The sequence below is a fragment of the Leopardus geoffroyi genome, chromosome D2, assembly GCF_018350155.1.
Source record: "Leopardus geoffroyi isolate Oge1 chromosome D2, O.geoffroyi_Oge1_pat1.0, whole genome shotgun sequence".
Lineage (NCBI taxonomy): Eukaryota > Metazoa > Chordata > Mammalia > Carnivora > Felidae > Leopardus > Leopardus geoffroyi.
Genome location: NC_059334.1, coordinates 45065924 through 45089864, shown reverse-complemented (window position 1 = coordinate 45089864; position 23941 = coordinate 45065924). Strand labels below are relative to the sequence as shown.

Genomic DNA, 23941 nt, shown 5'->3' with positions numbered 1-23941 from the left:
CCCCACTCTGTGGAAGGTAGAGGAGGAGAAGCTACCTAGGACAGGAGGGGAGGTTGCCCCAGGCCAACAGCTTCCCAGGGGGTTCCAACCCAAGTCACACCCCTCATGGCCCCAAACAGAGGGACCTCATCCAAACTAGAAACTGACAGAAGTCTCCTCAAAACTGTGTGTATTGATAGGCTGCTTTCTTAATATTTAGAAGGGAGGTCTTGAGGATTGTCCTGCTACAATCGTGCTACCTCTACTTAGTGCTACTACATACATCAAGGAAACTTCTAACTGTGTTAGAAGTATCACATACTTTACTAACACACTGCAGAGGCCCAAACAAGTTGAGTTTGGGGATTTCTGACCCTGTGACTCTTGACCTCAGGTTTGAGCACCTACAACGACCACACCCACTATCTTTTCAAGGTGGACAGTCTCATAGGAACCAAATTGTTATATAATAAAGTCCATCCTTTATTTCTCTACTTTCTATAACTTTTTGGCCAGCAAATGATGGAATTTTGAGAGAATAAGAATGGAGGCATGGGTGAGTGGGGGTTTGGAGAGGCTGGGTGGGGCATACTTTATAACTTAAGGCCCCAAAGATAGGTTTCTTGAGGAAGTGCATTTGTGTGGGCACCACACCCAGCCCCCAAGCCCAACCGCCTTCAGGCCTGGTCATTCCTCTCTTCTTGCCCATTGGCCCCTCATCCTGGAAGCCGTTTGCCTGCTGGTGTGGTTCCTTGCTATTTCTCTAACCCAGCTTTTACTCTCCACCAGGCTGCCCCCACCAGGCTGAGTCAGCCCCAGCAGCCACTGCATGGGCTGCCTCATTGCTCTCCAAGCTTGTACTTGGCCCTCTCTGCACAGCCACCTCCCCCACCTTTCCAAAGTAACATTTGTCAATGACTCCTCCGTGGTTGGCAGCTTGAGAGACACACACCCATGCGCGTGCACACACACACACACACACACACACTTCTTTATCTTCCTGCCTTGGCTGGATAACCAGTGTTCAATGCCTGGAGGCCTCTCTTCCTTCTCCTTTGGTAACCTCCACTCAGCTTTTAGAACTGTCACCTCTTCCAGGAAGCCATCCCTGGCTCTTCTTCGCATGCTTGGCCACGTGTATACATGGCTCATTCAAGGTCCTCGTGACATCTTTTAATGATCTGTTTAGGTGTCCGCCTCTCCCACTGCACGGGGAGTTCCAGGCAAGGTCTGTTGTTAAGCCTCTCCAGGTCCCTTGCTTCCAGCGCAAGGCATGGCAGGTACCTTCTGGCTGACCGACTACAGGGCCAAGGGGCGCTCCTGGGGTTTTCTCCAGCGGCCCCTTACACTAGGCTCTGCCAGGCGCGCCCAGACCGAGCTTCCGCTGAATTGGGGTCCAGGAAGTCTCAGCTGTCTCCGCGAAATCTTGGGTGTGCCACGTGGAGCCCAGTCTGGGACTTGGGGGTGGGGGAGCTGCGCATCAGGCTTGCCACCTCCTCCCAGGCTTTTGAGCCCAGACTGGTTAACCCTGCATCTGGTGGTGGCCCGCCGGAGGCATTCACCAGGCGGCAGAGAGAGCTGGTTCGGCGCGGGCCGCCAGGAGCGGGCTCTCAGCCCGGGCTCGCGCGTGAAGGCTCCGTGCAGTGGGGAGTCTGAGTACGCCGGCCGCTTGGAAGGCTCCTCACGTCCAGGCGCCGCGGTCACGGCTGCGCCGGTTTCCGGCCATGAATTAGGCTTCAGAGTCCGAGCCTTCTGCCTGACTCGCGGCTGAGCGCCGGGCCCGAGGGGCGGGGGATGGGCTCCCACCGAGGTCTGCGCCGCTAGCTAGGGTGCGAGCCTCGGCTCTGGCTCTGCTCCGCGACGCTCGGCCGCGTCGGGTCCCCTTTGGCTCCCCTTGCATCCCGGAGCCTGCCTCAGAGACCCGCCCCGTCTCTCTCTCCGCTACCCCTGGTGCTGCTCCGCTAGGGCTCTCTGTCCGGGGCGGGGGGCATGGCCCGAGACGCTCGGAGGCTGAGGTCGGCGGGCGCTCCGGGATCCCCCGAGGGCAGGCTGCGGCCGACCCTTCTCCATCCTCTTGCCCCCAGCGAACGGTGGGCATAAGACCCAGGGCCGCCAAGTGTCTGCGCGCCGCGGACTCGGCCGGTCCCTGCTGCCATGCCGGCCCCCGAGTGTCCCCCGGACCAGGAGCGCGGAGCACCGGGCGCCCCCTCCGAGCCGCGAGCGGGCGAGCGCCGCGCGGCGAGGCTGAGGCTCCGCAGTCACGTGGCCGAGAGGAGGGCGGAGGGGAGGGAGGCGGGCAGGGAGGGGAGGGGGAGCGGAGCCGAGGGGGAGGGGGAGGGGAGGGGGCGTCCTCCGCAGTTCGCTCCTCGCCGGGGCTCAGACACACAGCGAGCCCGGAGCCGCCGCGCCGGCCCGGCCGCCGCCTCCGCCGCCTCCGAAGCCGCCCGAGCCGCGGGAAGCGCCGCCGCCGCCGCCGCGGGCCGCCCCCGCCTCGCCGGCCTCGGCTCGGGCTGCCAGCGCCGCCGCAGCCGCCACCGGAGCGGGAGCGGGAGCCGGAGCCCGACCGCGCTGGGCTGGGCTGGGCTGGGCTGGGGCGGGCGCAGGGCGCAGGGGCGGGCGCGCGGGAGAAGACGCACGGGCGGGCTCGGCTCTCCCGGGGAGCGGCCCGGGACTGCACCCGGACCGGCGCCTCCCCGCTCCGCGCTGCCCTCGGCCTCGCCCCGGGCCCGGGCGGATGAGCCGCGCGCCCGGGGGACATGGAAGCGCTGACGCTGTGGCTTCTCCCCTGGATATGCCAGTGCGTGTCGGTGCGGGCCGACTCCATCATCCACATCGGTGAGCGCGGCGGGCAGCTGGGGCCGAGGCTGGGCGGGGGCCCCAGCGGCGTGAGGGGTGCGCGGCGTCCAAACTTGGCGGTTCCCCGGGCCGAGGGGCTCGGCGGGCGGTGCTCCCCCGAAGGGCCGCGCCGCGCCGCCCCGCGGAGGAGCTGTGCATGGGCCGCGCCGCGCTCCCGCGGGCTCTTCGCCGCTCCCCGGGGCTCCAATCCCTGCGGCCTCTGCCGACACTTAGGGCCGCGCCTGCGGGGAGCCCGGGGCTGGACGCACGTCCGGACCCGCGCCCATGGCTGGGCCGTCGGCGGGCTCCGAGCAGCGGGGGGCAGGGGGCGGGCACGGCCCCGGGTCTCGCCAAGTTGGCAGGGCAGGATCAAAGAGGCCCCGACCGGAACCGTGTGTGAATGTGGGTGGGTGGGTGGGTGTTGTCAGCGTGTATCGCTGTGTGTGCGCCTGGCACCGTGTTGGTGTCACTGCGAGAGGGCGTTGGGATGTGTGGGTCCATCTGAGCCAGCGTTGGTGCGTGCACGACTGTCAGCCTGTTAGAGTGGACACAGTGTCTGCCTGTTTCCCCGGTGTGTGTCTGTGTATCTCGCAGTATATGTGTGGGTGTTTGTGTTTCTGGTTGTGGCGACTGCAGCCCAATCCTGGACAGTTCCAGAGTTTCCCGTGGTCCAAGTCTTGGGGGCCGGCAGACGGTCCAGGTGGTGGTAGCCGGGGGAAGAAGCGTGGGCGGCGGGGGGTGGGGAGGAGTGTGTGTGTGCGCTGAGCGGGAAGAGATGGATGGAGGGATAGAACCAGGAGAGATGAGCTAGAGGAGAAGAGGAGGGGGCGCGCGGAAGGGGAGTGTGTGGGAGTCGGTGGCGACAGGGGAGGAATCCCAGGAAGTTGGGCCAGGTTGGGGGGCTGAGAGCGGTTGCTTTGGGGGAGCCCCTCTGCAGTCGCCTTTCCGGAAGTTGGGAAAGACCAGCGAGCACAGAGAAACTGGGGGTTGGGAGGTGTGAGAAGGCAGGGATGATGGGACGGGCAGGGCGTGGGGTGGGGGGTGGGGAGGAGTGGTGAGGGAGTAGGCCTCGGCTGGGTGAGCTGCAACGCCCCCCGCAGGGGCCCGGCGCCAAACCTGCTTCCCGCCCGGGGGGAGGGGGACCTCGGGTCTCGCGGTCAGCATTGCGGCTCTGGGTGTAACGTGGAACCCGGGCCTCCCTCCTCCCGCCCAGTCCCCAGCTCCCGGGATCATCGGGCCCAGTCCTGGGACCGTGGGCACCCTCGGGGCCTAGCGAGGCTGGGGAGACTCCAGAGTTGCCCAGGCTGCAGGGCCAAGCTCTGGCGAATCGGACCGATCTCCGCTGGAAGCGCAGAGTCCGCCAAGGCGGTGCTAAGCGCGCAAAGGGCCAGCCCGAGGCTGCCCTGGAGATGTTCGCGGTTCTAGAAGGCCCTTTCAAGAGCAGTACCTTATGAGGGCCTCAGCTCTACTGGGTCTGAAGGGAAGGGGTCTAGGGTACAGTCCCCTCTCCTTCCACATACACGCAGGAATAAGCAAGGAGGGGTGGAGCCCAGGGAGCCAGGCTGGGTAGCCTTAAGTGGAACCAGGATGGGACTGACCTGCTGATCATCCAGGCCCCTGCGTAAAGAAGCCCCCAGGTGCAGCAAACTCATTGTTGACCTGCTTACTCAGTTTCACTTAAAGGGGGATCTCAGGGCAGAAGGAAGTCATCATTCCATTTTGGGATTGGGGTCTGGGACGTTGCCCTGCAGGGGAAATTCCTGGCTCCTGCGATGGGATTCAAGGGGCCATATCAAGGCATTTAGGTGCTGCCTGAGGCCACTCCAGCTTGCCTCAGTCTGTGCGGCATGGTTGGGACACGAGGTGGCTTGGTTGTGAGACACATGTGTGACCTGGTGGCAGCATATGCAATGTGTAACTCGTGTCAACTGTGTGCACATGTACTCAGTGTGTGGGGGACGTCTTCCCGTGCTGGTTGACGAGGAGAGCCTTAAACTGTCCTGTCTAGCTGAAACCCCAGTCCAAGAAACTCCCCACCAGGCAACCAGCCGACCTGCCAGCATCATGACCCGAAGGCCAAGGCTAGGGAGGGGGTGGGGTGGGGAGGGAGAGCTCCTCTCTAGGCCGGGTCTTGACCCCTCCTCTCCTCTAGGTGCCATCTTCGAGGAGAACGCGGCCAAGGACGACAGGGTGTTCCAGCTGGCCGTATCAGACCTCAGCCTCAACGATGACATCCTGCAGAGCGAGAAGATCACCTACTCCATCAAGGTCATCGAGGCCAACAACCCGTTCCAGGCCGTTCAGGAAGGTGAGTGGCCGCGGCGCCCAGGGCTAACTAAACAGGGCCGCGGCCTGCCAGGCGGCGCAGCAGCGGAGACCCGCGGGGTTGGGACGGGCTTGGCCACCCAAAGCCCCCTGTGCACCTGGGCAGACGCGCGGTGCCAAGCACGTTGCGCGCGCCCTCGCCAGCCCACCAAACGGTGGCGCGAGGAGTGCTCTGCGCCGGCGAGCTGGAGCCGGGAGCTTGTGAGCACAGCGAGCTGGGCTCTTTGCCGGGCGTGTTGCGGGATTGTGCGGTTCTTTTACAGCTGGGTGCGCGCGTGTGTGCGCCCAGCGCTGGCGGCGCAGGCGTATGTAGCTCAGGGCCGTCTTTGTTTCTTGAGTGTTTGTGGGTGGGCGTGTCTGCGTGCCGGGTACCTGTGTCGGTGCACCGCCCCTGAGCTCCATGGGCAGGGGTCTTCCGCGTCTGGAAGCAAGGAGCGCCTGGCGCCGGAGCCCGCCGACTCCCCTCTACGCAGCACAATCTGTTACGTACGGCATGTTGTGCCCTGCGCCCACTGAGTGCCTCGGCCGGCGTGTCTGTGCCCGGCGTGTCTGTGCCGTGCTTCTCCTCCGGGTTTGGAGGAGCCGGTTTCTCTCTCGCTGTCCCTGCCGCGGGCGGAGGCGCCGTCGCCTGGGCCGGAGGTGGGCGCTGTTTGACCAGAAACGAAGCGGAGTTGGGCCGGCCGGGTTGCGGGTAGGGAATCCTAGCCCTTGCCTGTGCGGCCGGCCGCCGTGGCCTGCAGCTGCTGCTTCGGTTTGGACCCGCCAGCAGGGGGTTAACGGGTGCGTGGCGGGGGCGTTCTCAACGGCGGCACCCTCTGTTTCCCCCTCCTCTCTCTTTCCTTTCCTTCTCACCTGGCTCAGGGCTGGGCTCTGGAGCCCCGTTCCTCCTCCATGTCACTAGCCACCTTCCTGATCAGGGCCTAGGGCTCCTTCCACCTGTGTCATCTGCCTAGCCTAGGTACCTTTTTCTATGCTCTGGCTTGCTCTCCGTATCCATGGGTTGACTCTGAGGCCCTTGCCCTGGAGTGTGAGGATAGGGGACACAGCTGGTGGCACAGGATGCAGGGATTCCTCCCAGGAGGGACTGACAGGACAGCTGGTATAGGTAAGAGGTGGGCTGGTTGAGTGTTCCAGGCCAGCTCCTGCACCCCCCCCAGCCCATCCCTCCAGTGGCTGGGCCCAGAGCCCTTCTGCTGCCTTGGGTTATATGTTGGCCGCTGGGCTCCTGGGTACCTGCACAGGTAGGGTGATTCAGTGAAGCCTCTGATCTGTGTCCAGAAGGTCAGAGCTGGTGCTGGAGAGAACTTTGTGCTAGAAGGAGGTCTTTGGGAGTCTCCTATTCTTGGGTGCAGCAGAGAAGGGGAAGGCTCAACTGTGAGTCCTGAAGGCCCAAGGATGCCTTAAAGTGGGTGTATAGGCCTGGAGTTTTGAGTGTGTTTTTGGAGTGGTGGCGAGTGGGGTGAAGCTGGCGTTGCCTATCGTGGGGACTGCTGCTTCCAGCCTTGGCAGACGTCTATTGTCTGATGTCCACTGAGGTACAGAAGGGGGAATCCCCATCCTTTGGTGTCTGTGTGGCCTACCACAGCCCCTGCCCTCACATGGCCCACCCCTGGGCTTCCTTTCTGTGTCATCTCCTTACACCTCCTTGCAAGTGTCTGGTGTGAGCTCCAGCCAGGGAGGGTGGGGCCTCCTTAGCCAGGAATGACCCTAACTGGGGTGGGGATCCGGGGTGACACGGACTTATCCAGTCACATGCCATGATTTGTACAGTGCTTTTGCTCCCTTGACACTGTTTCTACACATTTGTCTCTGTGGACAGTCATTCTCTGTGCTTGGGAGCTGAGGACACAGGTGGACATATGCATTTCTTGCACCCAGGGGCTCACAGTGTGGTGGTGATCCTGCCTGTGTTCCACATGCTGCTTTGGCTGTTCCACATTCTCTGTTGACATATTTTGCTTCTTTTGACTTCCCCTCTGCTGTTTGGAGTATTCCATGTTCATTCATTTTGCTCCTGAATGATGCCCATTCCCCTCCCTCCAACAGCAGGTCTCTAGGGAATGAAGATGATGCTCTTGCCCAGGGTTACAGTCTTAGGCAGGTGACATACATAGGTGAACCGGGCAGCTGGACCCTGCAGGGCCTGTAGCGTTGCGGTCTGGAGAGGTCATCTCTGTTAAAAGGAGCAGCTGTTATACAGCCTTAGCCGATTTTGCCATTTGGGAATGAAAATCCTAGTATAGTAGATGTGCCGATTTTTTTTTGTAAGGGGAGCCCCAAATCTGGACTTTAATGATAAAATCTGATTTCTAACTGTTGTCAGCGAATCAAACCATTTAAACAATAAGCCAAACAAAACATACCTGTGGGCCATTCAACCTTCAAGCCCCAGGGCACCTTTGTCCTGGAGACCCAGGGTCTTGCTTTTCTGGATCTCAGTTTCTGTATTTTTATGATTGGGAGAATGTCTCAGGCTCCAGGGATACAGGCTGACAGTCTCAGAGGGTGTGAGGGGGAGCGTGTGTACCTGTCCAGAAGGAGGGAGTTGGATCCTCGTGACTGAGGGATGTCTGATAACATCCGGGTAGAAGCATACTGACCGGGTGCTACTGGGATGCCTGCTGCCCAGAGAGTGTGTGCTGGTTAAAGCTGGTATGTGCTTTCAACTGATGAGCCGTGTGGGCAGAAGTCCATATTGTTATCCCATGACCTTGCACAGACCTTGGATGTTGACAAGGGATAGGAAGAGCCAGCCCCTCAAGGGCCTCAGGGAGTGCAGAGCAGTGCTCAGAGGCTCCTCGTCCCTAGCCTGGGGCTCAGCTGGGCAGGCACTCAACTCTCTGCATGTCCTTCCTTCTGTGCTCTGGGCTGCTGTCCATCCTGTGGTGTGGTCCTGCTTGGTGGATATCTTCTCTCTTTCCTGGGCCTGGATGATCATTGCAGCAGGCCGTGGGTGGTAGATATAATTTGGGTGGGAAAGGAAAGGACTTCTTGGTGGAGAGTGGCCATGGACCGAGGGCAGAGGCACACCGGGGTTCAGTTTCCATCATGGGCTGGACAAGATCCCAGTGGACCCCCAGTACATTTGGGATTGAGGTGATCCTGTCCCCACTTTGCCTTCGAGGCAGCACCATGCAAGGATAAGAGCTTGGTTGCTACAGCCCAAGAAACCGGGTTCAAATTTGTCTTACCTCATGTGCAAGATCAGATGTCCTAGCCTTGCTCCGAGCTTCTGTTCCCATATCCGTTAAAAGGAACCAACCATACTACCTGGCTCATGGGATTATCATGCAGATGAAATGAGACAAGACATGTATAAATTGTCTGCAGAAGGCCTGTGGTAGGCGTTCAGTAAATACGAATTCCCTCTCTGTCCCCTGACCCAGCTGTGAATCCATCTCACTTTCTCTTGAGGCTGTTGATATTTTCAGCCACATCGTTTCTCAAGCTGGTGAATTCCTTGAGAGCACACTCTCACTGACCTTTCCATTTTCAGCATTTTGCTAAACTTTTTCCCCCCTGATTATAAAAGAAACGCATCGCTACAGTGAGCATGAATCAATTAAAAAATGTAGAAAAGGAAAAGGCCATGCATGTTCATTATATAAAACATGAAAGGGACAGGAAAGCCTCACGAGGCAGAACAGAATCGTTCAGAATCCTACCAGTTCCTTCCAGTCTTTTTTCACTCACTGTATTTTGTTAAGTGCTGAGCGAGAGCTCCCATTCTGTTCTGTTCAGCTGGATACCCTGTTTTTTTTTTTTTTCTTCTTCCATGTAACATCTTATTGGCTCTTTCTGAAATTGCTACAACATACCTGTAAACACTGCTTAGCGGCTGCATATATTTTTCAATATTCAAGACAATCAATTTTTTAAAAAATGAAGTCGTTTATATGCTAAGGTATGCTTAAGTATCACTGAAGAGAACAAGAAACTCTGCTTTGATTTGTTGGTACTAAGATTTATACCTACGATTTCTTCAGGCTGGTTTTGTACAAGCTCCTGACAAACTACCTTTCAAGACACCTGGTCAGTTGATGTAAAAGAATGGGTCGCATTTAATAAAATATGCGTTTGATGAGGATTTAAAGTTAGCAAATGGTAACACTGAAATGACATTTAAATCTTTATAATGTTGTGCCTGAGATTCAGTTGGCAAAGCCCATCTTCATAGTAAGTGAAAATTTGTCTTCTGGATACTAGAAGAAACACTAATTTGTCAAGTAAAAAAATTTCATATTGTTTTAAAGTGCTTGCTCAAAGAGAATATCATATAAATGAGTAAATGCATAAAAGAACTGGCTGAGCAGGAGTCTTCTCTGTTCACAGTATTATCTTTTACTGTAAGTAAAAGGTTTGAGTTATTGGTTATACTGTGGACATATCTATCAGACAGTGGAAAGATAACAGTTTAGGGAAGAGGAAGGAAAGAGGAATGTGCATGGGAGGCAATATTCCCTTTAGTTCCAATAAGCACAAAAGTGTTTTAGGAAGACAAGGTAAAAATTACCCAAGTATAGCTTGGTGTTCATAATAAAACAATGAGACGATGAAACCAAGTGAAAGTGAAACAGTGAGCATGTTGGTGCCTATCTGATGGCCTTGGTCATTCATTTTATATTGGTCTCTCCTAGATGGTCACCCTGCCTCCCGTGTGCCATGCTGGGATGTAGATGTTCTGCTAGAAGGTCTCCCGCCCTGAGCTTTGATGCCTCTGGCATCTTCCGTGGCTTCCTTTCAGAAGGATAAGGCCAGTGAGGGCAAATCCATCTAGACCCTCTGGCCCACCCACTTGTCTCTGGGAGGGGCTTTATAGGTCCCTGCCCAGGAGATACCAGCAGGGGCTTTCTGAGTGTGATGTTGGTGATATCATAAAGATGTCATTCCCAGCCACTTGGCTGGAGTAATTTTCCCCAGGTGCTAAAACAAATTTTGCCATAAGTTTAGTTGGTCAAAAGCAGGAATTTATCATCTACGATTCTGTAGGTCAGAAGCCTGATACAAGTCTCACTGGACTGAAGTCCAGATGCTGATTCCCTCTGGAGGCTCTAGGAGAGTATCTGTCTCTTTGCCTTTGCAGCTTCGAAAGGCTGCCTGTCTTCCCTCAGCTCCTGGACCCCCTCCACCGTCTTCTGCCAGCAATGGTGGGTGGGGTCCTTCTCACAGAGTGACTCTGATCTCGCCTCTTTCCTCCTATCTCCTGTTGGCCTCTGACTCTTCTGCCTTCCCTCCCTGGGACCCTGTGATTTCACTGGGCCCGCCTGGATAATCCAGGACAACCTCCCTGTCTTATAGTTGGTTGATTAATTAACCCCCGCAACCTTAATTCTCTGACGTGAAGCCTCACGTGGTCACAGTTGTGGGGATTAGGATACGGGGGTCTTTGCGGGCCATCGCCCTGCTGTCATGTTGGCACACCTGTCAGTGCCCATCATAGCCAGTGCACGTTGTCCCCTCTTTCCTTTCTTCTGCACGGTTGACTGCTCTCCTGCTTGCTGGGGGGCATCTTCTGGTCTTAGCCAGACCTGCTAGAGGCACGTGGGACCTATGGCCGTGTTTCCATGTCTACCAAGCTTGCTCTGGAGGTGGCAGTAAGCCTGCAGGCCTCTATAGACTCACCTGTGCTCTCCAGTGATGCACTGACTTCCTTCCTTGGGCCTGGAAGCTGCTTGTGCCTAAGGAAGGTCCCAGGAGAATCTGCTTTTTGAAGAGCCAGACTGTAAGGCCCATCTACCACACAGGCCCATACCTCCTTTTCTCTCTGGGCAGGTTCTTCAAACCCTCCTTCCTCTCCCGTGTGATCCACCATGCCCACCTAGAGCCCAAGGTGGGGGGCCTTAACTGAGTCCGTCTTACTTGGCTGCTGCTTGGAGCTCTTCCTGGTCCCATAGGGCCTGCTGCCAGCAAGACTTTTGGGCTGGAAGATGGTTGTGGCCGTGGCTTCAGGCAGTGATGGCTCCACGCTGGAGGGGGCCTGGGGACAGGGAACCATCTAGTCCCCTCTCTGGATTGCTCACTAGCTTGTGGTTGTGTAAAGGAGTGGTCCCCATCCCTCCCTCAGCTGAGTAACCGGGCTCCAGAATTCTCCTTCATTCTAGGGTCACTCCTGTGTGTGCAAACAGGCAGGCACACACATGCACACACACTCTTTCACTTTATGGACACCTGCCTCACTCACATCCTCATAGTTTGGGTTCTAGAGGCTTCCTTTTAGTATCCCTGTTGCCATATCCTTATCCCCAGTTTGGGAGTTTGGACCTAACTGGCAATTTGTGAATAGATGGTTATTAGTGCCAGGCATGTAGGCCAGGGGTATGTGGGTCTAGTGAGACACTTGTCCTCAGGCTGCCTCTGAGCTGCTGCTAGTCCCTTTCTTGGTGACAGGGGGACTTTAACAACCGTCCTGTCTGGAGCAGCTTGATGGGGCCATTTCTCCAGACTTCTTGTGGAGGACAACTAAGACTGGCCCTTAGCGCCTGGAGCTGTATCTTATAAGGGCAGATAGACTCCTTCCAAATTCTTGTAGTTTCCAGGTCAAAAATCCCCTAGCTTTGTCCCCTCTAGCAGCCATATTCCCTCTTTACTTTGCCTTTTCATTACCAGAAAATGCTAAAAACTTGAAACATTTAGTCTGTATTGCCTATTCCTGAACCATTTATAACCCAGTGCGATCCTTGGATATGAATTTTTTCAGACTTGGCTACTGAGGTCCCTGCCTCCTGGTTTTCTTCTATGGTTCCGTTGTATCAGCTAGGAAGACTTAAGTTAAGCTGTAGCAACAAACAATCTCAACATTTCAGTGGCTTTACATAACAAACATTTATCTCCTTCTCATTCTACATGTCCGGCATTGGTCAGCGTGGAGTTTGGCTCATGATGGTCACTCAGCTTGAATATTGCCAGTTGCTGTGCCACATGGAAAGAGAGCTCTGGGGGTCTCAGCCCAAAGTGGGGGGGGGGAGAGGGGGAAGGACATGTGTCACTTCTGGTTATAGCTTATTGGCCAAAACTACTCACATGGTTCCAGCTAGTCATAAGGCATCCAAGAAGCACAGTCCTACTGTGGGCCTGGAAGGAGGGACAACTGGAAATATTTGGTGAATGACACGAATACTTATTCATGGGGCGCCTGGCTGGCTCAGTTGGTTAAGCATCCAACTCTTTTAAAAATTTTTTTTTTTCAACGTTTATTTATTTTTGGGACAGAGAGAGACAGAGCACGAACGGGGGAGGGGCAGAGAGAGAGGGAGACACAGAATCGGAAGCAGGCTCCAGGCTCTGAGCCATCAGCCCAGAGCCTGACGCGGGGCTCGAACTCACGGACTGCGAGATCGTGACCTGGCTGAAGTCGGATGCTTAACCTGACCTGGCTGAAGTCGGATGCTTAACCGACTGCGCCACCCAGGCGCCCCTAGCATCCAACTCTTGATTTCGGCTCAGGTCATGATCTCTGGGTTCATGAGTTCAAGCCCTGCATCAGGCTCTATGCAGCACAGAGCCTGCTTAGGATTTTCTCTCTCTCCCTCTCTAACCCCTTCCCTGCTCACGTGCTCTCTCTCTCAAAATAAATAAACTTTAAAAAACAAACAAACAGGGGCGCCTGGGTGTCTCAGTCGGTTAAGTGTCTGACTTGGGCTCAGGTCATGATCTCGTGGGTCATCAGGCTCTGTACTGACAGCTCAGAGCCTGGGTCTTGCTTCAGATTCTGTCTCCCTCTCTCTGCCCCTCCCTTGCTCGCACTCTGTCTTGCTCTCAAAAATAAATGTTAAAAAATTTTTTTTAAATTAAAAAATTTTAACAAACAAATAAACACAAAAAACCAAATACTTATTCATATCAAAACAGTCCTTCTATTTCCTTGGTGACTTATTAAAACAACAGAGAAACAACCCAAAACAGGCTTAGGTATTGGATCCCATCTGGGCCAAATCCATTGCTCCCATCACTTCCCCTTTGTCCACTCATTTACACGTCCCTCTGCTCCGGAAAACTCTGGGCTTTGGTGTTGGGGGAAGTCAGGAAGCCTGGGTTCTCAGCCCCCACTGGACTTTCAAAAGAGAGACAATCTTGGGGCACCTGGGTGACTCAGTCAGTTGAGCATCCGACTTTGGCTCAGGTCATGAACTCACAGTTTGTGAGGTTGAGCCCCATGTCAGACTCTGTGCTGAGTTTGGAGCCTAGAGCCTGCTTTGGATTCTGTGTCTCCCTCTCTCTCTGCCCCTTCTCTGTTCATGCTCTGTTTCTCTCAAAAATAAATAAACTTTAAAGAGAGAGAAAGAGAGAGAGAGAGAGAGAGAGAGAGAGAGAGAGAATCTTGTGTCTACCAGCCTTGTCCTCTGTAAACTAGGGACCAGACAGGCACAGCTTCAGAAGGCTTAGGTTAGCTGCTTCCTAAGTGTTGAGGTGAAGATGGGGGTTAAGGCCTGGCCATCACTGAACCCAGCATCCGTGAGCCCCCGCAGCCAGACTTCAGCTGCCTGTGGCCTTGGCAGGGTTTCCTGTGGTCCTGTTCCTTTCACAGAATTCCCCTGCCCCAGGCCATCTTCACCCCTGCCTTCCCCACACAGCAGCAGCTGGCTCTCACTATAGCTTTGGGCTAGGGCAGAGACTCATCACTGCCATGGGCTGGCCAGTGACAGCTTTTCTCTCTGGGGTCTAGCCTTTCTGACAGGCATGGGGCCCAGGAAGGCATCTGGGTCTGTGTCCAATATCTCATCAGTTGGGTTCTCTAAAGACCTTCCTTTCAACCTATAAACAGCCAGTTTGTGGCCAATGGCCATGGGGTGGGAAGAGAAAGACCCATGATTGTCCCTTCTGGGCCTAGAGCACAGGCAGGGTAGCTGTGCAGTGATTAGATGGCTTCCATTTATTTGTTTCTGGGTCCAGGCTGTGGGTGAGGTAGGCTCCCAAGGGGTGAAGCCAGGGACTGCCAGTTGGGGCCCCAGGGTGGTCCTCAGCCCAGGCTGCACCGCCCCCCCTCCAGCCAGATCTGGCATATGTGGCCTTGGCCAGTCCCGTCTACCCTGTTTGCTTCCCTCACATCAGTCCTTCGCTGGTCCCAGGCAGGGGCAGCCAGATGTTGCCTTTCCACCTCTGTTCTTTGGCCCGGCCCTCCTACTCCTCCACACCGGAGGTGGGAGGTGGGGGCAGAAGGAGCCCTGTGCTCTCACTCATAGACTGGGGTTCTCGTCCCTGCTCTGCTGTTTGACTCTGGGCAGGTTACCTCAGTGTCCTCAACTGGAAGATGGGAGTGACAACAGAGAGGACAGATAGCTCAGAGGGTCAGTTGAGGAAATTTAATAAAATGCCTGGCTAAAGGCCAAGCAAAGAGGTAGAAGAGGTAGAAGAGTGGTCCCAAGGGGCTCTTGGCCCCCTTCCCCTTTGTGACCTGGGCTGGGCAGGCTCCCCCAGCCCCTGTAGCATTTAGGGCAGCTTAGAGTTGAGTCTGGCCTTTCTGGGTGTCCCAGAAGGGCAGGGAAACAGGTTGCTGTTGATGACATAGCTCATATGGAAGCTACCTGGAGCCATCTGTGTGGGCCAGAGCTCAGGGACCCTGGAGACTGTCATTGCACACTGTTGCAATCTTGCTGCAGCCTTGCTGTTCTGAGTGCATGGAACAGCCAGAATCCAGCTTGCCTGGCCCAGCCTACTTGCTCTGTATGGGTAGAAAGGGCTCAGGCAGGTCTGGAATCAAATCCCAGCTCTGTGAGTGATTAGCTGTATGGTCTTGAAAGGTCACTTGTCCTCTTTGAGCCTCAGTTTCAGCATCTGTGAAGTGGGGTTATCTTGGTGTCGTGTTGATAGATCTACACAGGTGAGGTATGCCTGGCAGGAAGGAGGCTTTTGGCAAGCGGTCGTCCTCAGAATGCCCAGCAGAGGAGTGCTCAGCCTAGTGCTGGGGTTAAGTGTGTGGGTGGTGGCACATAGGACACTCCGTAGGCATTTGTTTTCCCTGTGTCCTGGCCACCATTTGTCCTGTCCTCCTGGGCCCCTGATAAGGGTACATGATACTCCTTGGTCTCTGGGCCTGCCTGGGTGCCACCAACTGCCTGGTTAGGGTAGAGACATGGGCCCTGCTGGGTGGACATCATCCTCACCCCACTGTGGCTGGTGCTCCTGGCTTAGCCTATGCATCTGCTCGCCCTGCATGGCCTGAGCCCCTGTGGACCTGACCTTGGCCTGGCTTTGCAGGCTGTCTGCTTCCCATGAGCTCCTCCTGCTCAGTCTTGAGGTCTTGCCTTGGCTCTGTCCCTGGACTGGGGCTGGGGGCTGTCTTCTGTCCTTTTGTTTGGGTACCCAGAGGCACAGTGAAAGAGAGAGAGGGGTCACTTTCTAGGCCCTGGTCTGAACTCCCTGCGTTTGTCTGTCTGGTGTCCATTTTAGAGGGCTGGGGCCAGGAGCTGAGGTGATCCTGACTTAGCTCAGAGCTAGGTCCTGCTGCCTTCCATTCCTGTCACGGCTGCGGACATCAAATGTTACTTCTCCTCAGTCCTGGTTGGCTCCCAGGGCACCTGCTCTCACTCGCCTCTCCCTGGGGCTCTGTGGTCCAAACAACTCCCTGGGCTGCCCCTGAGGCCTGTATGTAGGCTGCCAGCCTGAGGGTACGTCTTTTCCTGTCACTGAGCCCCCAGCTGGAGCCTCAGCTCAGGGCTGGCTCAGGGCTTCTCCTGTGTATCTGATAAAGGCTCTCGAGGGCTGACACAGGAAACTGCATGGCTCACAGTGCTGAACTGAGGCTGCACAGGGCACCTATGGGCAGTGTTCTTCCAGGGACAGGCAAGTACGGTGGCCACACCCCTGGGCAGTGCTGAGGAAGTCCTCGGGCATCCCATGGAATCGAGGCAGAGCACCTCTGCCCTGTGTGTGCATGTGTGTGTACAAGTGTGTGTGTATGGGGGTGTATGTGAGTGTATACATGTGTGTGCACGTGTATGTGCGTGTGCACAAGTATGTGTGCTTGTGAGTATGTGTGCACGAGCGTGTGTGTGTGTGTTGTAGATACCCATGCTGTCTGGGCAAGTTCTGTAGAAAGAGCCAGCAGTTCCAGCCACTGCTTGGAGCCTCTCTAGTCCTGTCCCTCTTTGCCCTCCTCAGGTCTCAGTTCAGATGTGGCATCCCTGGGGAGCCCCCCATGCCCAGAGGAGGCTGGCCCTGCCCCGTGCCCCCATCCTCCTGTGTTTGGTGATGTCTTCTGGAGGCTGTGGGCTGTGGGAAGGGAGGGACTTGCTCTCTTTTGTGCCCTATTATGTCCTCAGCTCTGAGGGACATTCATGAGGAACGATCAATAAATATCATTTCCCCGTTCCTCCTGGGGCAGGCACATCCTTGGACCCAGATACGTGCTCCTGCCCCTGGGCCCCTTGGAGATCACTCCAATGGATGGTCATTGTGGTTGTGGAACCTTGACTTGACTAAGCTCAGGAAGAGGCTGAGGGCCACAGCCTGGGCCCTTCCCTATTGTTGGCATCCATGGTGGCACTTTGGCATCATGTCAGTGGGGTGAGGGTGGGAGCCAGCCTGCCTGCACACCCCAGGGAGTGGCCCTCTGGGGGTCCCAGCCACATGGGTCAGCAGCCAGCACAGGGTTATGGTATCCAGAGCTGGAGGAGGGCCTGCAAGCCAAGGCCAGCGAAGGTTTGGAAGTGCTGTGGACTGCATGGGTCCCCCCCAAATTCATATGTTGAAGCCTCAACTCCCAACGTGATGGTATTTGGAAGTGGGGTTTTGGGGAGGTGATTAGGTTGAGATGCGGCCTTGGGGGTAGGGCCCTTCATGGTGGTGTCAGGCATAAGAAGAGAACAGAGAACTTGCTGTCTCTGTACAACGAGAGACGTAGCTGCTATCCCTGCCACACTGGCCTCCGAGGAAGCAGGAGCTGGAGCCCTCCCAGTGTTCGGGAGCTGAAGGGGCTTTGAAGCTCTGTTGTTAATGATCAAAACCTCATCAGGAGATGCCCGCCTGAGCGCGGCTCAGGGGGTCTGACTGTGTCAGGCTGCTTAGCTCCTGTCAAGAAAATTAACTTCATTAAAAGGAGGACGGCAGGTTTGTGATGAGTATCAGCACCCATTGATCAGTCCTGGTGAGTGCTCCAGGGCAGCTTCTAGATGGTGGGGTGCAGCTAGATGGGGGCCACATGCCTGCTGTGCCCTGCCCTCACCTCCGGGACACTGTGTTTGTGCACAGACATCCAGGCACCTGCCGCCAGCGGGGAGGCTCCTGCCCCGCCTTGCCCCTCAGAGCTCACCAGGGCCTTTTCCTGACACTCATGTCTGGCCAGGCCCCCCTGCTCCTGACCTGCAGGATGATGTCTGTGCTCAGCATTTGGGTCCTTGGGGTCCAGCCTTGTCCCTGCTGCATGCCCTGGTGCTCTTGCTGTGCCAGCAGAGAGGGCCTGGTTCTCCCCTGACTCTGTCCACCCACTTGCCCCTGTGCCCCAGTCTCCCCATCACTTTGCAGTCTTAGCTGGGGAGGTTCTTCAGGAGGCCTCCCCTGGCTGCTCTTCTCCGTTAGCTGGGGCTTCCTGTTTGCTGCCACACCGTCCTGTGTGTCTCCCATCATGTCCTAGTCACTGCCTTTGAGGTGTGTGAGTGCAGGCACCATGAGCTCTGCATCTCAGGACTCCTGGGCACATGCAGTACTGGGGCAACTGTTTGTTGAATGGCTATCTGACTGTCCCTTTGGCACTTACACGTGTGGGCCTGCAAATGCACACAGGAGTGTATACCTAGTGTCCCATTGAACTCACAGACACACACCTGCACACTGGCTGAGACCCCAGTGGTGGGTGGGTCCAGGGATCATCTCCCCAGAGAACCCCTCCCTGGGGGAGCATGTCAGGTTGCCTGCTGAGAGTATGTTCTGAGGACCCCGCTGGGACTGTGGCAAGGTGGCTGACCCACAGTGCCCTAGAGGCTGTGGAGAGTTTCTGCCTCTCATGGCCTGGGAGGAAGTTGTTGCCCCCATGCATTTGTGGGAATTCCAAGCTGGACCATCTGAAAAACCACATCCTAACCTCACATCAGGGAAACCTGCTGAGGGTCTGAAATCACCGTCTCTATTAGCTGTATTAATCATGTGGGAGTTAGAAACCCTTAGGTACTGGCCTAAGCAAAACAGGGCTATTTATCAGGCCATGTAATGGCAAAGGCCAGAGGTTGTGTAACTTCAGACATGGCTGGATCCAGGGGCTCAAGTGGTATCCCCAGGACTCTGCTTCCATCTCCACATCCTTGTGGAGCGTCCTTCCCAGGCAGCCCCATCCACTCAGTGCCCCTGCCTGCTGCAGGCTGATGTCTAATCAGCCCAGCCCCATGGTCCCTGCCCATGGGAAGAGGGGGGGCTGTTTAAAAGGAGTCTCATAAGGGTCCCAGGACTGCCACTCATTGGTCTGGCATGGGGACGGGCTCCTCCCGGAATCAGTCCTGTGCCAGAGGAGTGGGATGCCCTGATGGGTCAGGCTTGTGCTGCCTCAGCACCCCCCCCCCAACCCCCCCGCTAAGACTGAAAGGGGTAGAGCATATGTGGTCGTGTCACTGGGAGAGGAGAGAGGATGCTGGGCCCACAGTAGCATGCCCTCACATTTTCTCTTTGCTGCCCTGAGCAGCTTTCTGCCCATGGGCCGCTGGGATTGGGATTGGACTGAAAGCCCTGGAGCCATACCCAGTGGACGCCAAGAGATCCCGGAGCATGCTGACTAGAAACCTCTCTTTGGGGCAGGGTTGAGAGAGGGAGGAGCCAGGGTTTGAGCTCTGGGTGGGTGGGGAAGGAGAGGAGGCTGGCGGCTGAGCCCTTCTGGAAGGTTTCCTTGGGGGAGGGGCACTTGTGCTGGCCTGAAGGCCAGGGGGCTTTGAGAGAGGCAGGTGACACTTGTTTCAGGGTGGGTTTAGGACAGTGAGGGAAGAGTCGGGACTAGACTGGTGGGGCCAGCGCTGGGGAGTGGGAAGATAGGAGGGGACCTGAGACCTGAGTCCCTTTATCCCCAGTGTCCTAAGGGTCTCTGTGGGTGTGGTGTGACCCAGGCCTCCCTTAGCACCCCCAAGTTCTTGGAATAAGAATAAGGCAGGGCCTTATTCTCAGGAGGTGTCACTCACCGCTCCCTGGGCTCTTGCAGCTCCTGGGTGACCTCGGTCCTCTCCCTTCCTCTGAGCTTGATGTGAACACCCTGTCTGCAGGAGAGAGCAGGGCACTGGGTTGTGGCCTTACACACTCGGCCCCCAGTTTTTACGTAGCCACAGACCTCTCCTTTGGACCCAGGCTCAGCCTTGCCTACCCAGTAGGTCTTTTCTATCCCCACACCAATTGTGGGCTGGGGTCTTTCCTCCCTTTTCCAAGTGGCCCATTTGTGGCTGCTCCCAAGAACTCCCTCCAAAGGAGGGAAGGAGCCCTGGGCTGGTAGCCAGAGACCTGGCCTTGCCCCTTGTCCTGGACTGGTTCTGCTCATCCTTCTGCATAGTGGGGACATTGCCCCCAGAGGCTGGGCCACCACGACAAACTAGGAGTTGCTGGCCCTATCGTCAAGGGCTTCCGCAGCCTCCTGGGCCATGTCTGCCCTGCTCTGAATGACTAATTGAATAGAAACCCTCCATACACCGTGAGGCAGAGCTCCGGCCCTGCCTAATCTCGTTAAGAGGTCCCCTGACAGTCTCATTAGGCGGCTGGCTGCGTGGAGAGGTTTATCTCTGCCACAGGGTGGTCAGGTCCCTGGAGGCTGGACCTGGGATCAGGCCCCCACCCTACTGCCCTCCAAATACGGGCCCAGGCAGACGTGAGGCCGTGCAGCTCAGCCGGCCACTGCCAGTCTGTACTTAATCGGTTTCGGTTTGCTGGACTTAATTACTTTCAAATTATTAACTTCAGCTGGAGAAAGCAGGTGGTGGGGGTCGAGGAAGAAATATGAACATCCTTATGAGGTGTGAGGTGGGCCAGGACTGAGAGGATGGTCTCCAGCCCCACCAAGACTATTCTCTGGGAGAGCCCTGGCGGGCTGTGTCCAGCAGTGAGGGCCAGGCCCTCCAGACTGACCATCCTGCACACTGTGGCCACAGAGCTGGGAGCGGCAGGGATAGTCGAGTGGGCTTGGAACGTGATCTGTGCTACAAGAGAATGAAGCCAGCCCAAGGAGGCAATGATGTGGTGCCTAACCTAGCCGGGGCTTGGGAACAATCATGGGAGGCTTTCTGGAAGAAGTGACTCCTGAGTCAAGTCCTAAGTGAGGAATGGGGGGGTGGGGTGGGGTTGGTCAGGCAAAGAAAGGGAGGTAGGCATTCCAGGTGGTGGAAGAGCTTGAGCAAAGGCTCAGAGGTGTGAAATGGCCCAATCAGTTTGCTGACCAGGGTGACTGGGCTTAAGTGGAGGAGGAGGGTACTGACAGCGTAGTAAGGTCTACGGGGGTCTTAGAGCTTCTGCTCTGTGGTCCTGGCAGAAGTGGCCCAGGCTTTGGGGACTGAGCCCCTAGGGCAGGCGAGGGGTGTAGGCTGTAGGCTTCGGGGCCCAGAGATGTATACCTAGATCTAGGCCTTGAGTCATGAGAGGAGAGACCCATGACGATGGGGAACACAAGGGGACAGTCAGTTCCCTCCACTCTACTCCCTCCCTTGTAGACCTCCATGCTCTGCTCCCAGGGGCTGAGGATAGAGGCTTGTCCTTGAAGATCCCAGATATAGAGTGAGTCATTATTGGAGATTTCAGGATTTCTGCATAGTGTGGCCCTTCCTATATGTCTGGCTCCTGTTTCTCATGCCCACAACTGCCTGGTCATCCGTGGATGGGTCAGGTGGAGGGGAGAGGAGGGGCAGGTTGCTAGGCTCTTCTGGGAATGCCACCTGGCCCCACCTAGGCTGGGGGAGCAGGGCCCAGAGCCCCAAATTCCTGCTGGCAGGTGAGGTAACCCCAGGCTTTTCTGTTCCTGTCAACCCAAGCTGGGCCTTTCTTGGAGCCACCTGATGACATCTACTGCTAATGACAAGAGTACCTGCCTTTCACAGATATCAAAGCCTGAGGCCCCCCACCCAAGCCCAAAGCAGAGCCTGAGACAAAGGCAGATGTGTAGCAGTATACTTTGGAATGTGTTCTAAAGGGGTAGGAAGTATGAACCAGGGAAGGAGAGAAAGCTAGTCGGAGCCAGTCCCAGCAGTGGGGCCCATCCCCATCAGGACCATGCAGACCAGCTCTTGGATTGCCCCCCTAGCAAAGGGACAGGAGAGTATTTATCCACCAGCCAACTCCCCAGTGGTCAGGGTGGTCCAAGGGCATTCTCTCCCTGGCTGTTCCAGGTTTGCACAGCAGCTTGGCTGGGTGGGCCCCTGTGTGCAGCGCACGTGGTGCCAGCAGAGGCAGGGAGCCCTAGTGCAGGGGAGGTGAGGCGCTGCTGCATTATACCTGCTCGCAGCCAGTCACCACGGCAACAGTCCAAAGGTGGACTAAGGGGATGTGACGTGGGCCATAAAAGTTGACTGATACTCAGATTCTGCCAGACTTCCTAGAATGACTTGATGGTGAGATTTCAGGCATCAGGGCAGGGACTTTCCTGAAATCATATCCTGCAAGTGTGCTTTGGCCCCCAAAGGGACTGGCATAGGAGGATTTGGTGCCTGGATCTATCCCCAGTGTCATCTATCTGATGACATCACTAGAGTTGGACAGCCTAGCAACTGAGTCTTGTTTGTCCCTGTTCCTCCACCAGCCTCTGGCCTAGCGTGGGGGCACATGAAGCCCCCTGGCCAATTATGATGGACTGAGATGGGGAGGGGAGAAGCGTAATGGGAAGTTCCTGAATGGCCTTTGGCCCTGGCCAGTAACCTGGTTGGGTTTGAATTCTTCCTGTGCTTCTTGTTGGCTTGTGATCCATGGCACTTTCTCTGTTTCCTAGCTTCTATTTCCTCTTATGTAAAGTGGAGATACTGACATTTAGCTTGAAGAATGGTTATGAAATCCGAAGGAGTGGTATATAAAGAGGACATGCACACAGTAGGTGCCCATTCATTTCTTGCTTACATGTCTACCAAGGGCTAACCCTGTGCCCGCCACTGTGCTAGGGCTGTGTAAGCATAGCAGACCCAGTCCCCACCCACAGGGATCTCAGAAAAGTACCTGTGCCCAGGGCTCACCCCTGAGATTCTGATTTTACAAGCCCAGGTAGGGCCCAGGCACCAATATTCTCTAGGAGCTTCCTGGCTGATGCTTATATGCAGACAGGACCAGCCAATCAACACCGCCCTTGGTGATGGAGAGGTGGGATGCTGAGGGCTGGGCATCGCCCTCAGCCAGGAAAGCTGGACTCTTTCCTGGCTCATGGTAGGTGAGCTCATGGGGGTGCTTCTCACTGCCAGTTTCCTTCATCACAAACCCCTCGTCCCTTGCTTTTCCCTCCCCCAGACACTAGGCTCTGGAGTTCAGCGTAGGGAGGACAGTGACAGCCAGACATCACTAATGCTGAGACTGGGGTCTTCAGAAAGGACCCATCCTCACACTGGCTGCGTGGAGACCATCTCCTTTCCTGACTCAGGCATCTCACCTGCCAGATACTACATACACCCCACAGAGCTCTGAGCTGAAGATAGCTTATGTTCTCTGTAAGGAATATTTCTCTGCAAGGAGTATTTCACCTCATCTTATCAGTAACGTGAAGCAGTAAAGCAGTGGTCTGTGCATGTTCTAATTCATAATTTTACAGTAATTTTAAAAAAACTCAAGATATTGGTTTTCTTTCCATTTAGTGAGACGGTGGCAGACAGTAAAGCCCACTGTGTTTTTATAATCGGATTTAAATTGTTTTTAATTATACAGCCCATATTCTCCCAGTAACATACCATCTCTGTGAGTTAATGGGCTTTGAAATCTCCCTTTGTTCCATACACTGTAGATACAGGTTTTTGTTAAGAGATTTATTTTATATATGGAAATTGAGAGAATTAGCGATGAGGTAGCTCCAGAGGAGTGTTGGGAGGTTCTATCACCTTAGGAGAAGGCAAATAAATGTCTGCAGAAAACTCAGCCCAAACCGTGGATAGAATTCGGAGAGTCTCCCCATCCCTGGAATAAGGTTTTGAGAGCACAAGTGATGCTCTGACCGCAGGAGAGACAACAACATTCACATAAATTTCTCTGTTGATCCTTCAGTGAAGGTATTAGAAAGGAAATATACAGTAATTCATTCATTCATGTCCTGAGTGCCTACTGTGGGCCTGGCCCTGAACTTGAGGATATGCAACAAGGAAAGCCATGATCTTTATCCTTGAATATCTGGCACTTTCCAGAGAAACAAACACTTGTGTGTATGCCTCTCAAGTGAGACGTCTCCAATGGTCAGTGCTTCCTTGGGTTGGACTGCCCAACAGGATTCGCAGCACACAGGGCTATCCAGGGCTCGCTCTCTGTGGATGGTACAGACTGACGAGGGCTTACCGAGGTCTGACCCAGGCTGGAGTCCCTAGGGCTTCCTGGAGGGTGGGCTGGACCAGGCCACATCTCCTGTTCTGCAGACCCAGAATGTCCCTTAGCCCTGCCCTCCCTACTCTGTCTTGGGGGCCTGGCCCTGTCTCAGGACCCCTGTGGGTATTTACCAGGGCCCAGCCTTGGTTCAGGCCACCTTGTAACTGGGTGGGGCTGCCCCAGTCAGGCTAATCAGGTTGGAAGAAAAGGCTCCAGGTCCTCTTGGCCATTGGCTGGGGACCCAGTGAGATGTTGTGTGTGGGCATGTGTGTGCATTGTGGGGACTGGGGTTCAACCTCCTTCGTTATCCTGCCTAGGGCTGAGGCATTGGTGGGATCAGTATCTGGGATCAGCTAGAAGTGCTGTGTGG

General features: G+C 55.7%; 1 protein-coding gene across 4 annotated transcripts in view; it reads left to right on the top strand.

Annotated features, from left to right (window-relative positions):
* Window positions 1-2601: 2601 nt before the first annotated feature.
* The window catches only part of GRID1 (glutamate ionotropic receptor delta type subunit 1), a 701884-nt gene continuing 680544 nt past the window's right edge, over window positions 2602-23941 (top strand). Inside the window, exons 1-2 of one of the 4 annotated variants that reach the window (XM_045437901.1) lie at window positions 2602-2814; window positions 4967-5122. In XM_045437901.1, the coding sequence (XP_045293857.1) occupies window positions 2736-2814; window positions 4967-5122 (235 nt within the window). In that variant the 5' untranslated portion in view covers window positions 2602-2735. The remainder of the gene's footprint in view (window positions 2815-4966; window positions 5123-23941) is intronic. The other 3 variants (XM_045437903.1, XM_045437900.1, XM_045437898.1) reach the window with 3 other exon arrangements.